Source organism: Ursus arctos, unplaced genomic scaffold, assembly GCF_023065955.2.
Source record: "Ursus arctos isolate Adak ecotype North America unplaced genomic scaffold, UrsArc2.0 scaffold_24, whole genome shotgun sequence".
In the NCBI taxonomy this organism is placed as follows: domain Eukaryota; kingdom Metazoa; phylum Chordata; class Mammalia; order Carnivora; family Ursidae; genus Ursus; species Ursus arctos.
The window spans coordinates 24,587,162-24,604,791 of record NW_026622919.1 but is presented as its reverse complement, the minus strand read 5'-3'; the positions used below and the strand labels follow the sequence as shown (position 1 = coordinate 24,604,791).

The 17,630-nt window shown below is 58.8% G+C and overlaps 2 protein-coding genes across 2 annotated transcripts; one reads left to right on the top strand and one right to left on the bottom strand.

Annotated features, from left to right (window-relative positions):
- Positions 1-6,545: 6,545 nt before the first annotated feature.
- SGCA (sarcoglycan alpha) lies at positions 6,546-16,568 on the bottom strand. Its single transcript, XM_026513127.4, has 10 exons — positions 16,494-16,568; positions 15,277-15,396; positions 15,022-15,176; positions 14,791-14,863; positions 14,239-14,437; positions 13,674-13,836; positions 12,518-12,726; positions 12,293-12,319; positions 7,004-7,196; positions 6,546-6,739 (listed from the first exon to the last, which is right to left on the bottom strand). Exons 1-9 carry the CDS (start codon positions 16,525-16,527, stop codon positions 7,016-7,018), a joined length of 1,161 nt encoding a protein of 386 aa, XP_026368912.2. The 5' UTR covers positions 16,528-16,568; the 3' UTR covers positions 6,546-6,739; positions 7,004-7,015.
- On the top strand, positions 9,303-11,654 carry LOC130544737 (spermatid-specific linker histone H1-like protein). Its single transcript, XM_057318128.1, has 2 exons — positions 9,303-9,396; positions 10,850-11,654. The coding sequence occupies exons 1-2, from the start codon at positions 9,363-9,365 to the stop codon at positions 11,572-11,574; spliced, it is 759 nt and encodes a 252-aa protein (XP_057174111.1). The 5' UTR covers positions 9,303-9,362; the 3' UTR covers positions 11,575-11,654.
- Positions 16,569-17,630: the final 1,062 nt, after the last annotated feature.

The following is a 17,630-nucleotide window of genomic DNA, read 5'->3' as shown; positions in this document are numbered from 1 at the left end:
TTCTTCTCCCTCCCTTCTCCCTCCCCCTCTGCCCACCACTCACCCCTGCCTGCCTGAGAACCTGAGGCCCCTGGAGGGAAAAGGTGATTTTCAGCTCCCCAGCCTCAGGGAAGGGGGATAGCCGTGAGTAGTCTCTGGGGACACAGAGGTATCGAGAAGTCGGAGCGGACCAGGCGCCCAGAGACCTGGAGACAGGGAGAAGTTGAAGCCCATGCCCCCAGCCCACCCACCCAAAGTCTCAGGGCCTAAACCGCCAAGGCAAGAAAGGCCCCCCCACTCCGTCCCTCCCTCGGGTCTCAGAGAAACAAAGTCTAAGAGGCCATCGGCGGCAAAGCTAATGCCATTGCTGTCATCAAGTGGTCATGACGATTAATTGTGCCTTTAATAATTCATCATTAGCACTCCTACCACGATCTGGACAGTGTAGTAAAGGAATTAGTCTCGAGTGGTTAGGAAATATGACATGTAGATGAGGGTTTCTTCATAGGCAAACTGCCTGACCTGTGCGGTGATGGATGGGTGATGCCTGGGAACCCCCGTCTGCCCCGGGTCTCCAGGATCCCCCCCTGCCCCCAGGGGACAGCCAAGGCTCTACCTGGATGCTACCCACCTGTGCCTTCTCGCTGTCCCCTCCCTTGCCCACACCTATCACACCAGCCAAAAAGGGTGACCACAGTTCCCACGTATGCACCATGCTTTCCACGTCCAGGCCTTTCTTTATGTCCCTTCCTCTGCCTGCTCAGCCCCCTGGACTCCAGATCTTGCGTCCCCTCATTCCCCCCTTCTGTTCCCCACCCCCCTCCCCCCATGCTCTCCAGGCTCAGTGGGGCTGACTGAGGCCAGAGGCCAGGCGTGCCATGCAGGGCTGGGCACCGGGCCCTGCTTAGAGACTGGGGAGACTAAAGCGAGAACGTGAGGTGGCAAGGGGAGCTTTCTAGGCGAGAGCATGGAGCTGTATGTGCCGTTCACTCTGAACGGGAACAAGCAGGCGTAAGGGGAGGAGCAAGGAAAACCAGCCCCCACGGGGGAGCGGACAGCGTGGAAGGCCCCAGGCCAGTGCTTTCTGCGACCTCGAAGCGCACTCCGTCTGTGGGGTCCAATAGCGTAGCCACGAGCCCCACGTGGCTCAGGAGCACTGGACCTGTGGATGATGCCATTGAGGAGCTCAACTTTAAATTGCATTTAACTGTAATTAATTTTAATAGCTACAAGCGGCTAGGGGCCACCGTGTTGAGCACCTTTAGACAAATGAGTGAATATGCCTCTTAGTGGGTATGCACGGATCTGCGCACGGGGACATGAGTGTGTGCGTGCATGTGTGTGCACACGCCCGCACGAGGGCACATGAGGTGACACCGTGTGGCAGGGCTGTGCCGGGCAGCTGGGAGCGAGGCCAGAATGCGGTTTCAGTGTGTGTGCAGGACAGGAGGGGAGGGGGACAAAGGGGCCATTGTACCACATTCCCGACTCAAGCCCTCCTCTCGGCTGACATCACAGCCGCCCTAAATAGAGCTGCCCAGACCCGCTCCCCCAGGCCCCGGCTGCCCCCTGTTCGTGGCACAGCGCCGGCGGCTCCCTCCGCCACTCCACGGGACTCCCCTTCGTCTTCTCTGTGAGGAGATGGGCTATACTCGTCAGGCTGATCTCTCAGTCAACTTCAGATGGAAAATTCTAGAAAGGAAGGAGCCTTTGTTTGGATTTTTTATTTTTGCTGCTCTCTCAGAATCCTGAGTCCCTTTTGTGGTGTGAGCCCGTCTCCTGGCAGGATTTTTTTCCCGACCAAAACGTGGCAGATTTCCCTCCTCTTTCGGGTTAGCTCTTTACCCCTCAGCTGCCCCGGGGCCTCCAAGACTTTCCTGGATGGACATGGGTGAGGTTGAGGAGGGGAGAGGTTGTTGGGGGGCCGTCTAGCTGGAGTGTGGGAGCCTCAGGCGAGCGGGGCACCTGGGGCTGTGTGTAGAGCAGGAGAGGAAGCGTGGGGCTGCTCTCAAAACCGGGAGGCACAGGGGAAGCCTGCTCGGCGGCTGTGAGTGTGGGAGGCTGTGTGAGTGGGTAGGCGGGTGCCTCCCACACACCCCCGTGTGGATGAGAATGTGTCTCACCGTCTGCGGCCCGCCCACCCATCAACAAACGTGGCTGTGTTCAAAGGGGCCCTACACACGCGTGGGTGTGTTGGGGATGGGTGGGGGGTCTGTATATGTGAGGACCACTTCCCCACACACGGCAGCAGAAGAGATGCCGTGTGAACTGAGAAGGTAAGGGTCTATCTAGCAGTAGGGCCGTGCGTGTGCATAGGCGTGCCAGAGGGCATAGGAGGGCCTGCAGGTGAATGGGGGCAGCTGATCGAGGAGGAGCAGGGGAAAAACCAGAAGAAGCTGGGTGTGGGGAGAGACCACCGTCCCCAAGTGTCAGGGCCATGCAGCCCGAGCGCTGATGAGCACGCGTCTCCGTCCCCTTCCCGCTGGGAGCTCCGGAGGGTACCAAGTAGAGCTGAGAGATGTCCACGGACTGGGAGGCAAGACCCGGGAAGAAGGATGGCCTTGGTCTAGCAGGGTAATCAGCCCTTCCACACGCGGAGATTTCAACGCCTTTGCAGAGCACGTGCACAGCAAGGCCCAGAAACGAGGTGAGTTCGGTGTGTGCGGATGCCGGAGAGTGGGGTTTTCTCGGCATAAGGCGGTGGAAGGAAGAGGAAGACGGGGTGGGATGGGGACCAAAGCACAGTTTAGAACAAGGAGGCCACGTGTTCAAGTTCTGTTCAAGGGGCAGACCCCGGCCCCTGCAACTCCTCCAGACTTTGGAAAACTCACGCAGGCACCGGAGGTCTGGCATAAGCAGGTGTTCGAGAAAGCGAGCAAAGGGGCTGAGTTCTGGGTTTGGGTTGATCTGGAGTGGAGATAAAGGAAGAGCCGTGAAACCAGCGCTGCCCAGTAAAAATAGAATGCGAGCCACAGATGTAATTTCTCATTTGAGCCATAGTAAGGCAATAAAAAGAAACAGGTGAAGTTAATTTTAATAACGTTTTATTTAACCCAATATACCCCCAAAATATTATTTCACTGGCCAGCAGACCAGCACCAGGAAGCATGGGAATTTCAGCCTCCACCCCAGACTTAGAAGGAGAGCGTGAACCCTTCACAGGGCCCAGAACGTAAACAGAGCTCATTTAATCTGGACCTCACGGGGCAGGGGGACCGACGGGCCTCTGGTTTGGGCGTGCTCATGCGAGGGTTCATGTGTAATAAAGTCTCCTGTCTTGGGAGCTGCCGGAGGCTGGGCACTCGTCCAGGGCTGGCAAAGCCTCCCAACAGCCCCCAGGCAGTTATGGTTAATGTCTTATGAGTAAACGAACTGTCAGAGGCGCGATTCGAGTCTTGTTTGCTCTGAGCCCAAATCCCAACAAACCCACCCTGTAGATAGGGTGTGTGTATGAGGAATCGGGGAGACACAGGCCCTGTGGGGATGGAGGGCAGCAGTAGGCAGGGCCCTCTGTTCCCCTCGGGCAGACATCTTCCTCCGGGACTGAGAGCTGCTGAGGGAACGTCTAGAGTCAGGCCACCGTGGGGCCCTGTTCAGGGTGAAGGTTGAGGGCCCCCACACCGGGCCTCGGGGCAGCGCTGGCCATGGGACTGGAGGAGCTGAGGGTGGAGCAGGGCATGAGGCCGCATCTCAGGGTGGAGAGGGCTGGGGGGCCGTGGTGGCTGTTTTTCCCTTGGCTGTGGAGGGTTGGGTGTGACTGCCGTGGGACCTCACCCCTCAGCCAGGAGAGAGGTGCTGAGCATGACCGTGCCTTTCCCATGCGCTGCCGGGGGTGCCTGGGTGTGCACGCCCTTGTGCCAGGGCAAGGCTTGGTGTCCTGCTCGGTCACGCCATCCTCCCAGCGCCTCGTCTGGGCCACTTCCTCCCAGGCCGGCAGCCAGGCTCCCGTGCGCTCCCGGGAGCCAAGATCTCGAGTCAGAGCCGGGCAGCGGAGGGAAGCAAGGGGCCGGCCGGGACCGCTCCCTGCCCCGGCTACCCCGGCAAGGCAAGAGCGCAGACAGGGAGCAGGCAGCCCCTTCCTCCAGGGGGCAGGGGTCGAGGAGGGGCACCCCGGAGAGCAGGCTGGCAGCTCAGAGCCTCCAGCCCGAGCAGACTCTGCAACTCCAGGTTCCGGCCAGATGAGGGGCCTCAAGGCAAAGGAGGAAATGAAGAGACAGAGACACTGTCTTGTCAGGGGACCCGTGTGGGTGGGGGGAGGCTACCCCAACAGGCACTCAGTCAAACACGTCTACTGAGCACCTCCCCTGTGCCCGCCCTGAGCCTCTGCTGGCCTCCGCAGATGCTTATGGGATAACTAACTAACTAACTAACTAACTAACTAACTAACTAACGGGTTTGGGTGCCCAGCAGGCAGGGAGACGAGAACATAATGGCGGAGGCGCTAGCAGTGGCCTTGCCCACCCCCTTTGCCCAGAGAGGAGCAACTTCCTTAAGAGCTCTGAGCATGCCCAGACCTGAGCCTCCCTTCAGACTCTTTCCTGAGCACCTACTGGGCGCAGACGCTGCCCGCATCCCCGGCGGCCCCCAGAATCCTGCCCTCCTGGAGCTTCTATCTAGAGTGGGAAGCCAGCCTGGACAGGGCACGGGGTGGGGTGCAGGGTGCCCTGGAAGCAGGGGGGCCGGGGGGGCTCTCTGAGGAGCCGCCCCTTGGACACAGACCAAAAGGACGGCAGCGAGTGAGGGCGGGCTTATTGGATGGGGGAGGGGGCGGGGTTCCAGCAGAGGGAAGGGCAGGGGCAAAGGCCCTGAGGCAGGAGCGTGTTATGAGGCTGTATGGCCACAGTGGGGTGTGAAGAGTGGGAATGAGGTCAGAGAGCTGGGCAAGGCCAGCACCCCCAGTCAAGAGCATGGATCTTACTCTCGGTGGGACTGGAAGGCATTGGAGAGTCAAAAGCAGGGGGCGAGATGCCCCAATCTTTCTCTTGAGAGGATGGGCCCGGCTCTTGCTGGAGCTGAGACTGGAGGGGCAGAAGGGACGGGGCGCGGTGGGGAGGCTGTTGCAGGGGCCCAGGAGTCGGATCCTGGTGCTGCGCCGGGAAGGTCAGAGGGGAGGCCATGAGAAGTGGATGGATTCAGGACATACTCGAAGGTGGGGACTCTGGGGAATGAGGGAAAGGAGAGAGGTCCAAGGGGACACTCACACCCCCTTGCCTGTACACTTCTGAACACCTCCCTACAATATTCAGAAACTTAGCCGTCCTCAGCGGTCCTTGGCCCAGGACATGCCACCATGAGACTGGGGACTGCCCTCCCCACCAACCCCAAGCCTGGGCCCCTGTCTCCAAGTAAGGGAAAATTGCACGTGCAGCCCCCCATCTGCACGGTCCACCGCCCCCTGGGGGGAGGAAGAGGGATCCACCCATGCCCCAGGACAGTGGGTGGATCACAGGCCTGGTGGTCAAACTCAAAAAGGGATTTTGAGGTCACCATGGAGGAAGCCTTGTCTTTTTTTGGATTTTCTTGGAGTTGCCACCCAGATCCAGGGGCCTGAGACCTAGGCTGTGAGTCCTTGCTCCTCTGTTATCCCTCCTTTATCTGGGTCCCCTTTCGGGCCTGATCTCTGGCTTGGCCTCCCAAGGCAGGGGTCAGATGTGAGACTGGCTGTGGCTCAGGACGGCGGTGGGCAGGGGCCTAGTTGGTCTGGTGTGGTTGTAGTCACCTGGGAGAATTGTTTCTAGCCATCTGAGCTCTCCGGGGCCAAGCTGGTGACACTCAGCTCAGCAAGGGTGCCAGGTCACGTGGTGTCCCCTGACTTCTGCCCAGACTCTGGAGAAGCCCACCAGTAAGGGGTCACTGAGCCCAGGCATTCAGGGTCCCATATTCCAACTCCTCTCTTCATAACTCACTTCCTCGCAGCGTGAGTTACAAAGGGGCTCTTCCTCTAGGGGATCCGGACAGATAAGAGCCTGGACCTCTTGCTGCCAGAACCCTTTAGCCTTCCAAAAAGCAGCGTGTAAGTGGACATACGAGGTTCTTTTTTTCTTTTTTCTTTTTTTAAGATTGTTGTTTATTTATTTGAGAGAGGGGGAGAGCACACAGAGGCAGAGGGAGAAGCAGACTCCCAGCTGAGCAGGGAGCCCGATGCGGGACTCGATCCCAGGACCCTGGGATCATGACCTGAGACAAAGGCAGACGCTGAACTAACTGAGCCACCCAGGGGCCCCGACATACCAGGTTCTAATCCAAACTCTGCCACTGGCTTGCTCTGTGACCTTGGGGAAGTTGCTTACTCTCCCTGGGCCTCGGTTTCCTCCTCTGTAAAGTGGGATGACCCAGTAACGCCTTGCTGTCAGGTTCTGTCCAACGAGTAAGACCAGGGCCACAGGTAGCAGGTCCTTCCTTCTTCCTTCCAGAGAAGTTGGGAAACCAGCAAAATGCCCAGAGTCCAAAGGGCAGGCTGGCAGTCCCTGGCTCACACTGAGGGCTCCCGGAAGGCAGAAGAGGAAACTGAGGCAGCAAGTGCTGGTGGGAGGCTGCTGAGAAGAAGGAACTGGCACAGCAACAGGTGAGCAGAGTGGCAGCTATTTATTCTGGGCATCCGGACCCCAGACACCCTCACCTCCCCCCTCCCGCCATCTCTCTGCTTGTTCCAAGTCTGGGGGCCATCAGGCCAAGAGCCGGAATCTTGAGGAAGGATGTGGCTGTGGGCCAGCTGCTCTGTGCGTGGTGGGGAGAGAGGAGCGGGAGGCCGGGTCTGGAACTGGAACAGCAGGGGTGAGGGGGTGAGGGACTGTGATGCCCAGGCCCTGGTCCTCCTGCCCCCACCGCAGCCCTCTGACCCCGAGTGTCGGGCACTGGGGGGCATAGCCCCAGCCCTGCCGAGCACCTTCCATGGCGGCCTCAGAGGAGCAGGCAGGGCTGTGTGCCCCTTCCCTTGACCTCCCCCTGCCCACCATCTGCCCCAGCCTCAAGCCAGGAGCCACCTTGTCCCAGAAATGGGGCTGGCACCGCCCCCCAGGCCCACCTGGCTGTGCTCTCAGTGCTGGTCCAGGATGAGGGGCACCTGGGCGCTGTCCACTTGCGGAGGCAGCCGCTCACCCGTGCGCACGTTGAACATGGGCAGCGTGGACAGCGGCCGGGGCACCTCCCGGCTGGATGCCATCTGCCGCAGCTCCTCTGTGTTCCCGCGGATGGTGCAATGGTGGACCATCTGGATGCTGTGAGCACAGGGCCGGCCCAGTCGTCAGCCCTGGGAGTCAACCCCCACCCGAGGCTCAGGGTGGCCCTGCCTCTGAGCCACCCTGCAGTCCTCCCCACCTACACATGACTGGGAGGAGGGGGGGCGGGAAGGGGAGGACAAACAGGAAGGTCTTTGGTGCAGGCTCAGCGTCCAGTGATGGAGGCATAGGGTGTGGGTGCAGACAGCCTGGATTCAAAGCTGTGTGTCCCTGGCAAGTTGCCGAGCCACTCTGTGCCCCAGTGTCAACTGTGAAATGGGCATAAAACTAGAACCTACCTCCTAGCACTGTGGTGCAAATTAAACGAGAAAAATGTTTGGAAAAGTGCTTGGCACATGCTAAGAGCTCCGGAGATGCTCGACATGGATAGATTCCCACGGTGGATTCATATTTCCAGAGGCCAGTGTTCACTGGGTTCTATATTCCGATGACCCTCTAGGCCCCTTCTAGAACTCAGCTCGCTCCCCTAATACTCTCTACTACCATTGACCATCTAATCTTCCCTGTGTCATCCTTGTCTTGGTCTGGCCAACCTCCGCCCTCCATCTCTTCCCACCTCCTCCTTCGGCTCCTGCTGTTTCCAGCCAGACCTCCCTGGTCTCATCTTCCCGCTCCTCCCATCAAGCCTCGCTGGCCTTTGTACCTGGACTTCTCCCACCCCCGCCCCAGGGCTAGCTCTGGACACTGAGTCTTTGCTCTCTGCCTCTAGTCCAGACCACAGCTCCCTGAGGCCAGCCCCTGGCTCTGCAGTGGGCCTGAAATCCCCAGGGCAGTCAGGAAGTCCTTTCTGAGCTCTAGGCTTTCTAGAAGAAGACTCTCTTCTGTCTTCTCAGAAAGCTCAGCGTATTCTCATTTGAGATTCTCACGAGCTTGCTTTCTGCTGTCTGGGGCAAGCTTCAGTTCATGCTGAGAAGTGGGGTAGCCCAGTGTAACTAAGCACGAGGACTTGCTTTGGGTTTGAATGTGAGTTCTGCTACTTACTGCCTGTGTGACCTTACGCATGTCACTTAACTTCTCTGTGCCACTATTTCCTCAATTGCGATGCAGTTTTTGTACAAATTAAACGAGTTAACACAGGAAACACACTTCGACGTGTCCTGGTCAGCATCACAGCAAAGGGAAGCTAATATTACAGGAAGCCTGATATGGCTATTATCATCCTTAGTGTTATTTTATTCTAGTTGGCGCACTGATGCACTTGGCCTCCAGAAAGGGATGTTTCCAAGCCTCTTTACACGAACTCATCCACATTTGTGGGTCCAGCCTGGAGATATTTTCCCAGACTCCCTGGTTGCCAGGTGAGATAGACAGCAGGGACTCCTCATTACAAACAATAAGAATTAGTTTCCTTGGGACGCCTGGGTGTTTCAGTCGGTTGAGCACCGACTCTTGATTTTTGGCTCAGGTCATGATCTCAGGGTCCTGAGACTGAGCCCTGAGCTGGCTCCATACTCAGCCAGGAGTCTGCTTCTCTCCCTCTTCCTCTCCCTCTGCCTTCCCCCAGCCAACTCTCAAAATAAATGGTCTGGGGGCAGGAGGACCAGTCTTTAAAAAAAGAAGAGGGCGCCTGGGTGGCTCAGTCGTTAAGTGTCTGACTTCGGTTCAGGTCATGATCCCAGGGTCCTAAGATCAAGTCCCGCATCAGGCTCCCTGCTCAGCAGGGAGTCTTGGTCCCGCTCTCCCGCTCCCCCTGCTTGTGCTCGCTCTCTCTCTCTCTCTCAAATAAATAAATAAAGTCTTAAAAAAAAAAAAGAATTAGTTTCCTTAAAGGTGCGGTGGTCCCAGGCAGGGTGGAAACTACCCTACTTGCCTCTGGGTTACTGATCAAATGGGGGTGGGGGGCTATGATCCCCACACCTGTCCAAGTCTCAGTGGACCCCAACACCAGCTAGAGCCTGAGAGATTAGACGGCAGGTCAGACTTTCTAGCTTCATGCTGAATGGGCCACACTCCTTGGGGGGGCGGAGGGGGCGGTGAGTAGGACCAAGTCCTGTCTGGTTGGCGGGAGGAGGCGGAGTCACCCTCTACGGCCAGGGGAGGGTCAAGATGAGCTCTTGAGTCTGGAATTTGGCAAGCAGAGTTGTCCAAAACACAATTTTCCATTCCCAGGCAAGGGGAGGCTGAGGGAGCAAGGAAGCAAGAAGCATGTGGATGCTTAGGACCAGAGGAAGCCAGGCAGGTAATGCGCCCCCCCCCCCCCCAGCCCTGCATCTGGGTCTCATTACTCTGGCGACACACACAGGTGGAAAATGTTCTGGGGATGTTTTTCCAGAGCAGGAGGAGAAACCAGCCCCGCTGCTGCCTTCCCCCACAGCCCTTCCACATCAGCAGCTGGGCAGACGAAGGAACAGGCGGGCATTCCTACACACACACACACACACACACACACACACACTCTTTCCGCCACTAACACATAGCCCTCAAGCCCTGTCTCGGACACACAGACCACAGAAGAGGGTCAGGCTGGAGGACTTTCTGATCAGCAAACTCTGATACATGCAGCAGAATCACAATTTATGGATAATTTGAAAAATGGTAGACATCGAACAAGTAAAAAAAAAAAAAAGGATTTGTAGAAATAAATCAACTCAAAATCCAAACCAACAAGGGCTAATACGGCACACAGTAAGCCTGGTGTTTGATTCAACATTGCTGGGGGAAGCAGATTTTCCTGAGAGCTTCAGGGCTCCCAGCGTGAGCCAGCAGCACTGGCCATGCCCGAAACCACTGGTCAGAAGGGAATTTCCACGATGGCAGAAGATATAATTGATCAAATTTGGCACAGGCCAAAAAAATTGAGGAATAAAATGTTCCTTGAAAAACTGACATGGAAAATCACTCATCTCAATGGGGGAAAAAATTCGATCAAATAAAAATGAAAATAGGAAGAAAAAAAAAAAGGCAAAGCAGAGCAGAGCCTTTCCATTGCTTTGTGATCAAAGGGGACCAAGGAATCGAATCGACCTGGGCAGAGCAAGGAATTACAGTTTTGTTCGCTCTGGAAAATACTCGCCCCGTAACAACTCAGAAATGTGGGTATAATTCTGATGCAAAAATGTTTGTATTCCTTAACCCAGTGGGTTGAGCTGGTGGGGTCAAAATGGTGGGTTTTAAAACTGAGGTCTCAGGGGGTGCCTGGGCGGCTCAGTCGGTTAAGTGTCCCACCCTCAATCTCAGCTCAGGTCATGATCTTGGGGTCCTGGGATGGAAGCCCACATCAGGCTGCATGCTCAGTACAGAGTCAGCTTGTCCCTCTCTCTCCCTCCCCCACCCCCCGCCACCACTTGCTCTCATTCTCTCTCTCTTAAATAAATAAATAAAATCTTAAAAAAAAAAAAAAAAACCCTGGGGTCTCAGAACACCCTGAAATCAGCCGGTTCAGGTGCATACGTTTCTCAACACACCTGCACGCGCACGTACACACCACGTGGGTCCACCCATCCACCCGCACAGCCTCAGCCCTTCTTCCCGGGGTACCTGGCTCGTCTGATGCCCACGGTATCTGGCAACTCCCGTCCGCACCTCCCGGGAGGGAACAATGGGACCACTGTGACCCTCACAGGATTCTGGTGGCCTCACAATGTCCCCCTGAGGTCACCACAGAGGTAACCTTGCCACCCCCTGCCCCCTAGGCACAAGTCTGCTGAGGCCAGCCGTGGGAGATCATCCTTGGTCCTCCTTCTGGCCACCCAGGGGGAGGCTGGGGCCCGAGCCCTCCGCGGAAGCCTCTGAGGGAACCAGGAACAGAGACTCGCCTCACCCACCGAAGAGCAGCCCGTGGAGACTTCCCGCCGTCACCCTGGAGGTCCCTGCTCCTAGTTCCCTTCACCCGCCGCAGGGAGAGATGCAGAAAGACACTCTGGCACCTCCCCCCTCTGCGCCCTTGGCCTCGAACACAGTGCAGGGTGCGGGCCGGCAGGCCAGCGCCTCCGGGGCCTCCGGCAAGAATGAGACTGGGCGCCGAGCCAGCCCCAAAGCCCGCCGGAAGCCCAGCATATCCAAGGTGATCCTGGGGGTTGTGGCGGACAGGGGCATGCACAACCGCGTGAGCCTCGCCACACTGAAGAAGGCGGTCGCCACCATGGGCTACAACATGACCCGGAACGCCTGGCGCTTTAAGCGAGTGCTCAAGGGGCTGGTGGACAAGGGCGTTCTCAAGCAGGTGACCGGCAAGGGGGCCTCGGGCTCCTTCCGCATGGGCAAGAAGTTTGCCTCCAAGTTCAAGCTCAGGGCCCAGAGACCGCGCCGGTCTGGGCAGCGCCGGCCCGGGCAGCGCCGGTTGCTGGTGGGCTCCCAAAGGGGGCACAAGCGGCTACGCAAGGAGGTTCGCAGGGTGGCCAGATGCCGCCGCAATTAAGGAGGCAGGCCAGGCAAGCAGGCAGGTGTGCCAGGCCCGCCACAGGCTCCGTGCGGCCGGAATAAAAGAAGCCTAACTGATTTCACACCTGCCTCCTGGAATCTTTGGGGTTCAGGGGAGTGGGAGTGGAAGAAGGCTGGGGACAGAGGAGGGGTAAGACCATGGGCGGGGGGGAACCTGAGCAAAGTAACAGTGAGATGGATTTGGGAAGGGCTGGAGGAATTGAACGCATCCGCAGACATTAGCTATTTCAAGGACCCCGTCATCTGGCAGGCGAAGAAACCAGGGCCAGAGAGCGTCACGCTGGTCGTGTGGCAGAAGCCAGCCTGGAACAACACCTAGTGTCTGACTCAGGGAAGTGTGTGTGCGTGTGTGTGCACATGTGTGCACGTGTGTGCATGCGTGTGCATGCAGCCTCTGAAGTTGCTTCTCGAACCCTTTCCCCCAGGGTAGCCACAGGCCCCCACACCTGGCCAGGTCCCCTCCTGTGTCCCAGGTTAGAGTCCTCCACGGAGACCCAGAAAATGAGAAGGCCAGACCAAGAGAAGTCAGGCCCAGCAACCAGCCAGCCCAGACCTGGAGCTCAGCAGCCAGGCGTGGCCCCCATTAGCCCAGAGTAATCTGGCTGGTCTGTGCTGCTCATGGAGTTTGGGGGAGGGGGCCTAGCTTGGTAGTCTAGGGATGCTCCCACCCAGCCCCCCAGCTTTCCCCTACTCACTCCGAGGTGGCCAGGTCTCTCTTCAGCCTGTGGAAAATCGGGGGAGAGGATTAGCTAGTATCCACCACCCCCTCTTGGTGCCAGGCCAGGCAAGAGATCCCCATCCCCCCAGGCTGAGGGCCCCGCTCCCTGAGGGGTCTGCGTCCCCAGGCAGCACAATGGCCATAAGGAGCCCCGTGGGGGTGCTCTGCGGGGCCTTCCCTGCCCTCTGTCCCCCCCACTCACCGTCCCTCCCGCCGACAGCACATGACGTAGGCCAGCAGCACAGTGAGCAGCAAAGCCACCAGCAGGGGCACCAGGAGGGTGACCAGGGCATCGGTGAGGAAGTCTCGGGCCGTGGCCTCAGTCGGAGGGCAGAAGAACGGGTCATGCTCCAGGATCCCATCACCTGGGGTGAGGACCTCATCTGCGGGCTCTGGCACAGACTTATCCACCTGCTCAGAGAGCCCAGGGCTCACCGACGAGCCGTTGGCTGGACACGGAGACCCACAGTGGATGGGGCAGGGGTGCCCCACACAACCACAGGGCTTCCTCCTGCCTGTCTCCCCAGCCTGGGTGACCTCGCAGGACAAGCCCTGGGCTAGGAGCCCAGAGAGAAGGGTGAGGAGAGGCAGGTCCGTATAGGGCCCGACTCTAGGGCCCGACTGCCTGGGTTTAACTCCTGATTCAGACAGGGCTGGGCTGGATGACTTCCCTCCCCGTGCCTCCCTCCCCCACCTATAAAGTCAGAAGACTAATAGCGGTCCGCTCTGGGGTGGCGGCGAGGGTGAAGCATGTTGCTTGGCTAGAGCCCAGCACACAGCAAGTCCTCAAGGATGCTGTTGATGATCAGACCTTGGCTGCACTGTGGGTCAATTTGTGGGAGCAGAGTACTCCAGGGGTTCCCAGCCCAGGAAGTCAGGGTCTCTAGGGACCCCAGATAACTGCTCAATATCCCAAAGAGCAGTAGTGAGCATCCGTGGTTTATAATTTGGGGGTGAGAGCTCTCTCTTCCATATCACGGGCAGATTTGCTACGTCACACCTTAGGAGGAAGCAGACAGAGCTGTCCCAAAGAGTCCCCTGGTGGGGAAAGGGTTTTTGGAACTGCCCTATTGGAATGATTGTTCTAGCTGTTGGGTTGGGCGCATAGGGGACTTCTGGACCCCAGGATCCCTTTTCTGGATTATGGACTCTGTCGCCCTCTCGTGGGATGAGGTGGAACTTCAGAGCGTGTGTGTGTGTGTGTGTGTGTGTGTGTGTGTGTGTGTGCGCGCGCGCGCGCGTGCATAATCAGAGAAAGAAACAGGAACAGAGAGGTAGGGTGGGAAGAAGGCTAGGGAGGAGACTGTGATGGGGACCAGGCCCCATCCCCATCCCCCAGAGCCAGGGTCCCTCCTCACCAGGGACACATTGCACCAGTCAACACGGAAGTGTGGTGCCAAGGTGTCATAGCAGGACAGAAGCGGAGGCTGACCCTGGGCACAGCGAGCGTGGCTGTCGGGAGATGCCACCATCTTCAGGCAGGTGGAGAAGGGTGAGGCAGAGCCCACCTTGATGTAAACCCTGGGCCCAGAGAGAAGCCACGGTTAGCAAACGGGGGGGAGGGGTGGGGGGGTGCAGGCACTGGGCCCTGGAGTTTTGGGGTTGCAGGACCACCTTGAGACCTGGGTTATGGTGAGAGTACACAGAGCACCCCAGTCTTCTGGGGGGGCTTATGCCCCCAGGAATGTCTCTTGATAGTTGGGTCTTTTATGTCCTCATGGGGTATCAGGGAGTATAGAGTTCAGGGTTTGGGCCCAGGAAGGGCAAGAAGATGAAGGGGCGGCTGGAGGGAAGTGGACGGTGCTGTGGAACTGGGAGATACACATGGGTGTGAAGGTACACGAAGGTGCTCCGTGCCCACCACCACTCCCAGAAGGCCAGCTGCCGCCACCTCCAGGAAGCCCTCCTGGGTCGCACACTTACCCTTCCTTGCGACCCTCAATGGGAAGGGGGACGCGGCCCCCACGGTCCAAGGCGGAGGTGATGTTGAGTAGCTGGAGCTCCCCCGGCTCCCAGAGCCCTCCCAAGGCTGTGAGGAAGCGACTGGCAGGCGTCAGGGGCAGCACCTCCTCCACGTCATGGCTGCACACCAGGAACTCAGCTTGGTATGGCAGCAGGGGGCCTGGAGATGCCAGGTTGGCACTTGAGGCCCCACACGGAGTCCTGCACGGGTCCTTCCCAAGCCTCCCCTACTCGAGCTCCTCCCCATGCCCCTCAGACTCCTTCCTTCCTCCCTAACTTCCCACCCCTCACAGACCCCAGATGCCCTTCCCACAGCCTCAACAGCTTCCCAAGGCCCCACAGACTGTCCACAGCGGCCAAGAATACAACTCCAGAGCCCTTTCAGGACACCCCGCTCCCATTACTCCCAAGTGTCCCCTTCACACCCCTCTCTCTCCTTCCAAGGGAAATCCTCCAAGACTGGCATCAGAGGGGGGTGGAGGTGGGGCGGGGGTTCGGCGGGGCTGATGGTACCTTCTGGGTCCCCAATCAACAGCACCAGCCTCTGCTGGGTGGTGTCAAAGCTGTCCCGATTGTAGGCGGTGACCTGGTTGGGGTGGGGATGCGGAAGAGGGCTGAGGGATGGGGCGAGGGGAGAAACGCGGAGGGGACTGAAACACCCTCAAATCAGAGGCATCTAAATTATGTAAATGAGCATGCACGAATGCCCACAGGGGACCCAGCCACTGGGGTCCCTGCCAGTACCTCGATGACCTGGCGCCCACGATCTTCGGGGGTGGGGGTGCCGTACAGGAAGCCAGGCTGTCGGGGGCTGCGCTGGGTATAGCGGAGCCACCGAGGCAGGTCTGGGTGTCCCTGGAGGTGGGCGTGGTAGGTGACAGGGGCGGTGGGGGGGACATCTGGTGGAAGGGAGGAGAGGGGATTGGAGAAACGACAGGAGCCTTCACCGGCCCCTGGTCAGGCACCGCCAGCCCCCCATGCCCTTCAGGCCCCTCTCACCGGCGTGCTCAGGACCACGCAGGACGGTTTCCTGGTCCAAGGTGTGCACAAAGACACGGCCCACAAGAGGCTGCAGGGTGGGCTGCTGGGCCTCGGCATCCCCCAGCCCTGCCAGGAGACCTGTGGGGACCCCACAGCCCCGAAACACACGCATCAGCCTTGTTCCTGCGCTGGGGAGAAGCTTCTCCAGGCAGGAGAAGTTGTGGGGGGCTCCCAGGAAAGGACAGGGGGTGGAGTCCTGGCTGTGCCACACACTGGGTTCAGTGACAAATCCCAGACCTTTGTTGGGTTTGGATGTGTGGGAGCCCCCTTCCCCAGTCCTCATTTTAGGCTCCCTTTGAGGGGTCACACAGGGCAGGGAGACTGGCTGAGAGGGGCGTGGGGTGGGGGGATGGATGCGTGTTAAGGACACTTGTAAAAGAACCCTTAAGAAAGCCCTGTGGGGCGGGGCGCCTAGGAGGCTCCTTCGGTTAAGCATCCGACTCTTGGTTTCAGTTCAGGTCCTAGTCTCAGGGTCTTGAGATGGAGCCCCGTGCTGGGCTCTGCCCCTCTGGGCGCGGAGCTTGCCTAGGGTTCTCTCTCTTCCTCACCCTCTGCCCTGCCGCACCACCCCCACAAACACATGCTCAGTCACTCTCTCTGCTCTCTCTCTTTAAAAAAATAAAGAAATAAATAAAAATTTTTAAGAAAGAATGCCTGGGAAGCTGGAGGGGAAGGGGGAGGGAAGGAGTTTTGGGAGGAGGTGGGTAGCCGTTCTGGGACTCCCTCCCAACTCCCCTATACACAGGCGGCAAGAGGCCCACAGCAGAAGCCAATAAAAGCTGAACAAATGGGATCCTGAGCCCCAGGGAAAGGACCTGCCCTAGCAGGCCCCCACACCCTCCCAAGGCCAAATTTAGCCTGGGCTTAGAAAGGGCCATTAAAGGGCCGGCCCTTAAAGGGCCAACGACACTCCGGGCCTGTGTTGTCAGGTCCACCTCTGCCTAGGACACCCCACCCTTCAGAGCTCTCAGGCCCCCGCATCCCAGAGCCCCCCTCCCAGCCCCATTTCCCTGGACCTCCCCTTGGACACAGCATGAACACCCCAAAGTCCTTCTGGCCCCTGGCCCCGGATCCCTCCCCCCGAGGGACCTCTGTCTTTCCACCTCTTCACCCGTGAATCCCGTAAATCCCGTCCCTTCATCCTGGGCCTCTCCCAGGAGAAGGCCCCAACTTGCCCACAAGAAGAATCCAGATTAGAGCTGCAGCCATGGCTGCCCCAGCCCGGTCTGGCCCCTGTGAGTGACAGAGACAGGAGCAGGGGAGGAGGAGAGAGGGAGGGAGGGGCGACGGGGGAGGTGTCCCAGAGCAGCTGGCCCCAGCTTCTGCCAGTGGGTCCCTCCCCATCCCCACCCAAGCAGGCACTGAATCTGGGGTGAACACTCTCCTCACAGGACAAGGTCCCTCCAGGGATCCCCTCCCAGTGGCCAGAGAAGGGTTCCTAAACCACCAACCTGACTACCTCAGTCCCCTCTGAAAACGCTAAGGGCTCCCTTTGCCCTGAGTCCCTAGCTGTTGATGGCTTTTAGACCCTGCCTGTACCTGGCCATCGTGTCCAGAATCCCCTCCTCTCACCCCTGCCAACCACACACACACACACACACACACACACACACCAGGCTTCTGCCCAGCCTTGCTCTGCTGCCTGACCGCCCAACTGACATGCTCTCTAACTGCCACTCACCTGGCATGACTCAAGACAGGCCTCCTCTCCTCCCTGAAGGCCTTCTGTGCTCCCCTCCTCCGCTAGGCCGAGCTGGGTGCCCGCTTGGCCCTTGTGCACAGCACTGCAGAGCGGGGGTGGGGGTGGGGGGGACACTAGAATCTTCTTATCTTCCTATCCCCAGACCCGACGCAGGGCCCGGCAACAAGCAGGTGTAGGGGGGACAGGGCAACAGTCTTCTTAACAGCACACAGAACAGCTCGGTGCCCATTCACCCAGCCCTGATCCCCAGAGCAAGCACCCCCAGCCTGTACCCCAGGTCTGTGCAGAGAGAGCACCCCAGACAGCACTAGGCAGGTAGAGCCGGGGGAGCGGAAGGGCTGGCACAGGCTTGGAGGCCTGCCAGCCCGGACCCGAGTCCCGCTTTGACCACTCGCTGGAGACGTGGCCTTGAAAAACTCAAGTGTCCGCTCTAGGCTCTGTTCCCACACCTACGGCCTGGCAAGATAATGCTTACCTCTCGGTGTGCTTGTGACGAAGCCACAATCTCATGAACTCAGTGCGTATTTACAGAGCACCCCCTGTGTGCCGGACCCAGAGGAAGCGGTGGCGGGGGGTGGGGAGACACCTGCCCCCACGGAGTTTGCAAGTG

Excerpts from the sequence above, each read along its gene's own strand:
- LOC130544737 (XM_057318128.1), top strand. The coding sequence starts at position 9,363 with ATGTGGATGCTTAGGACCAGAGGAAGCCAGGCAG. Across the intron at positions 9,397-10,849 it reads GACCAGAGGAAGCCAGGCAG|GCACAAGTCTGCTGAGGCCA; the intron begins GTAATGCGCCCC and ends CCTGCCCCCTAG.
- SGCA (XM_026513127.4), bottom strand. The coding sequence starts at position 16,527 with ATGGCTGCAGCTCTAATCTGGATTCTTCTTGTGG. Across the intron at positions 15,397-16,493 it reads AATCTGGATTCTTCTTGTGG|GTCTCCTGGCAGGGCTGGGG; the intron begins GCAAGTTGGGGC and ends GGGTCCCCACAG. Across the intron at positions 12,320-12,517 it reads TGCTGTCGGCGGGAGGGACG|GCTGAAGAGAGACCTGGCCA; the intron begins GTGAGTGGGGGG and ends GATTTTCCACAG.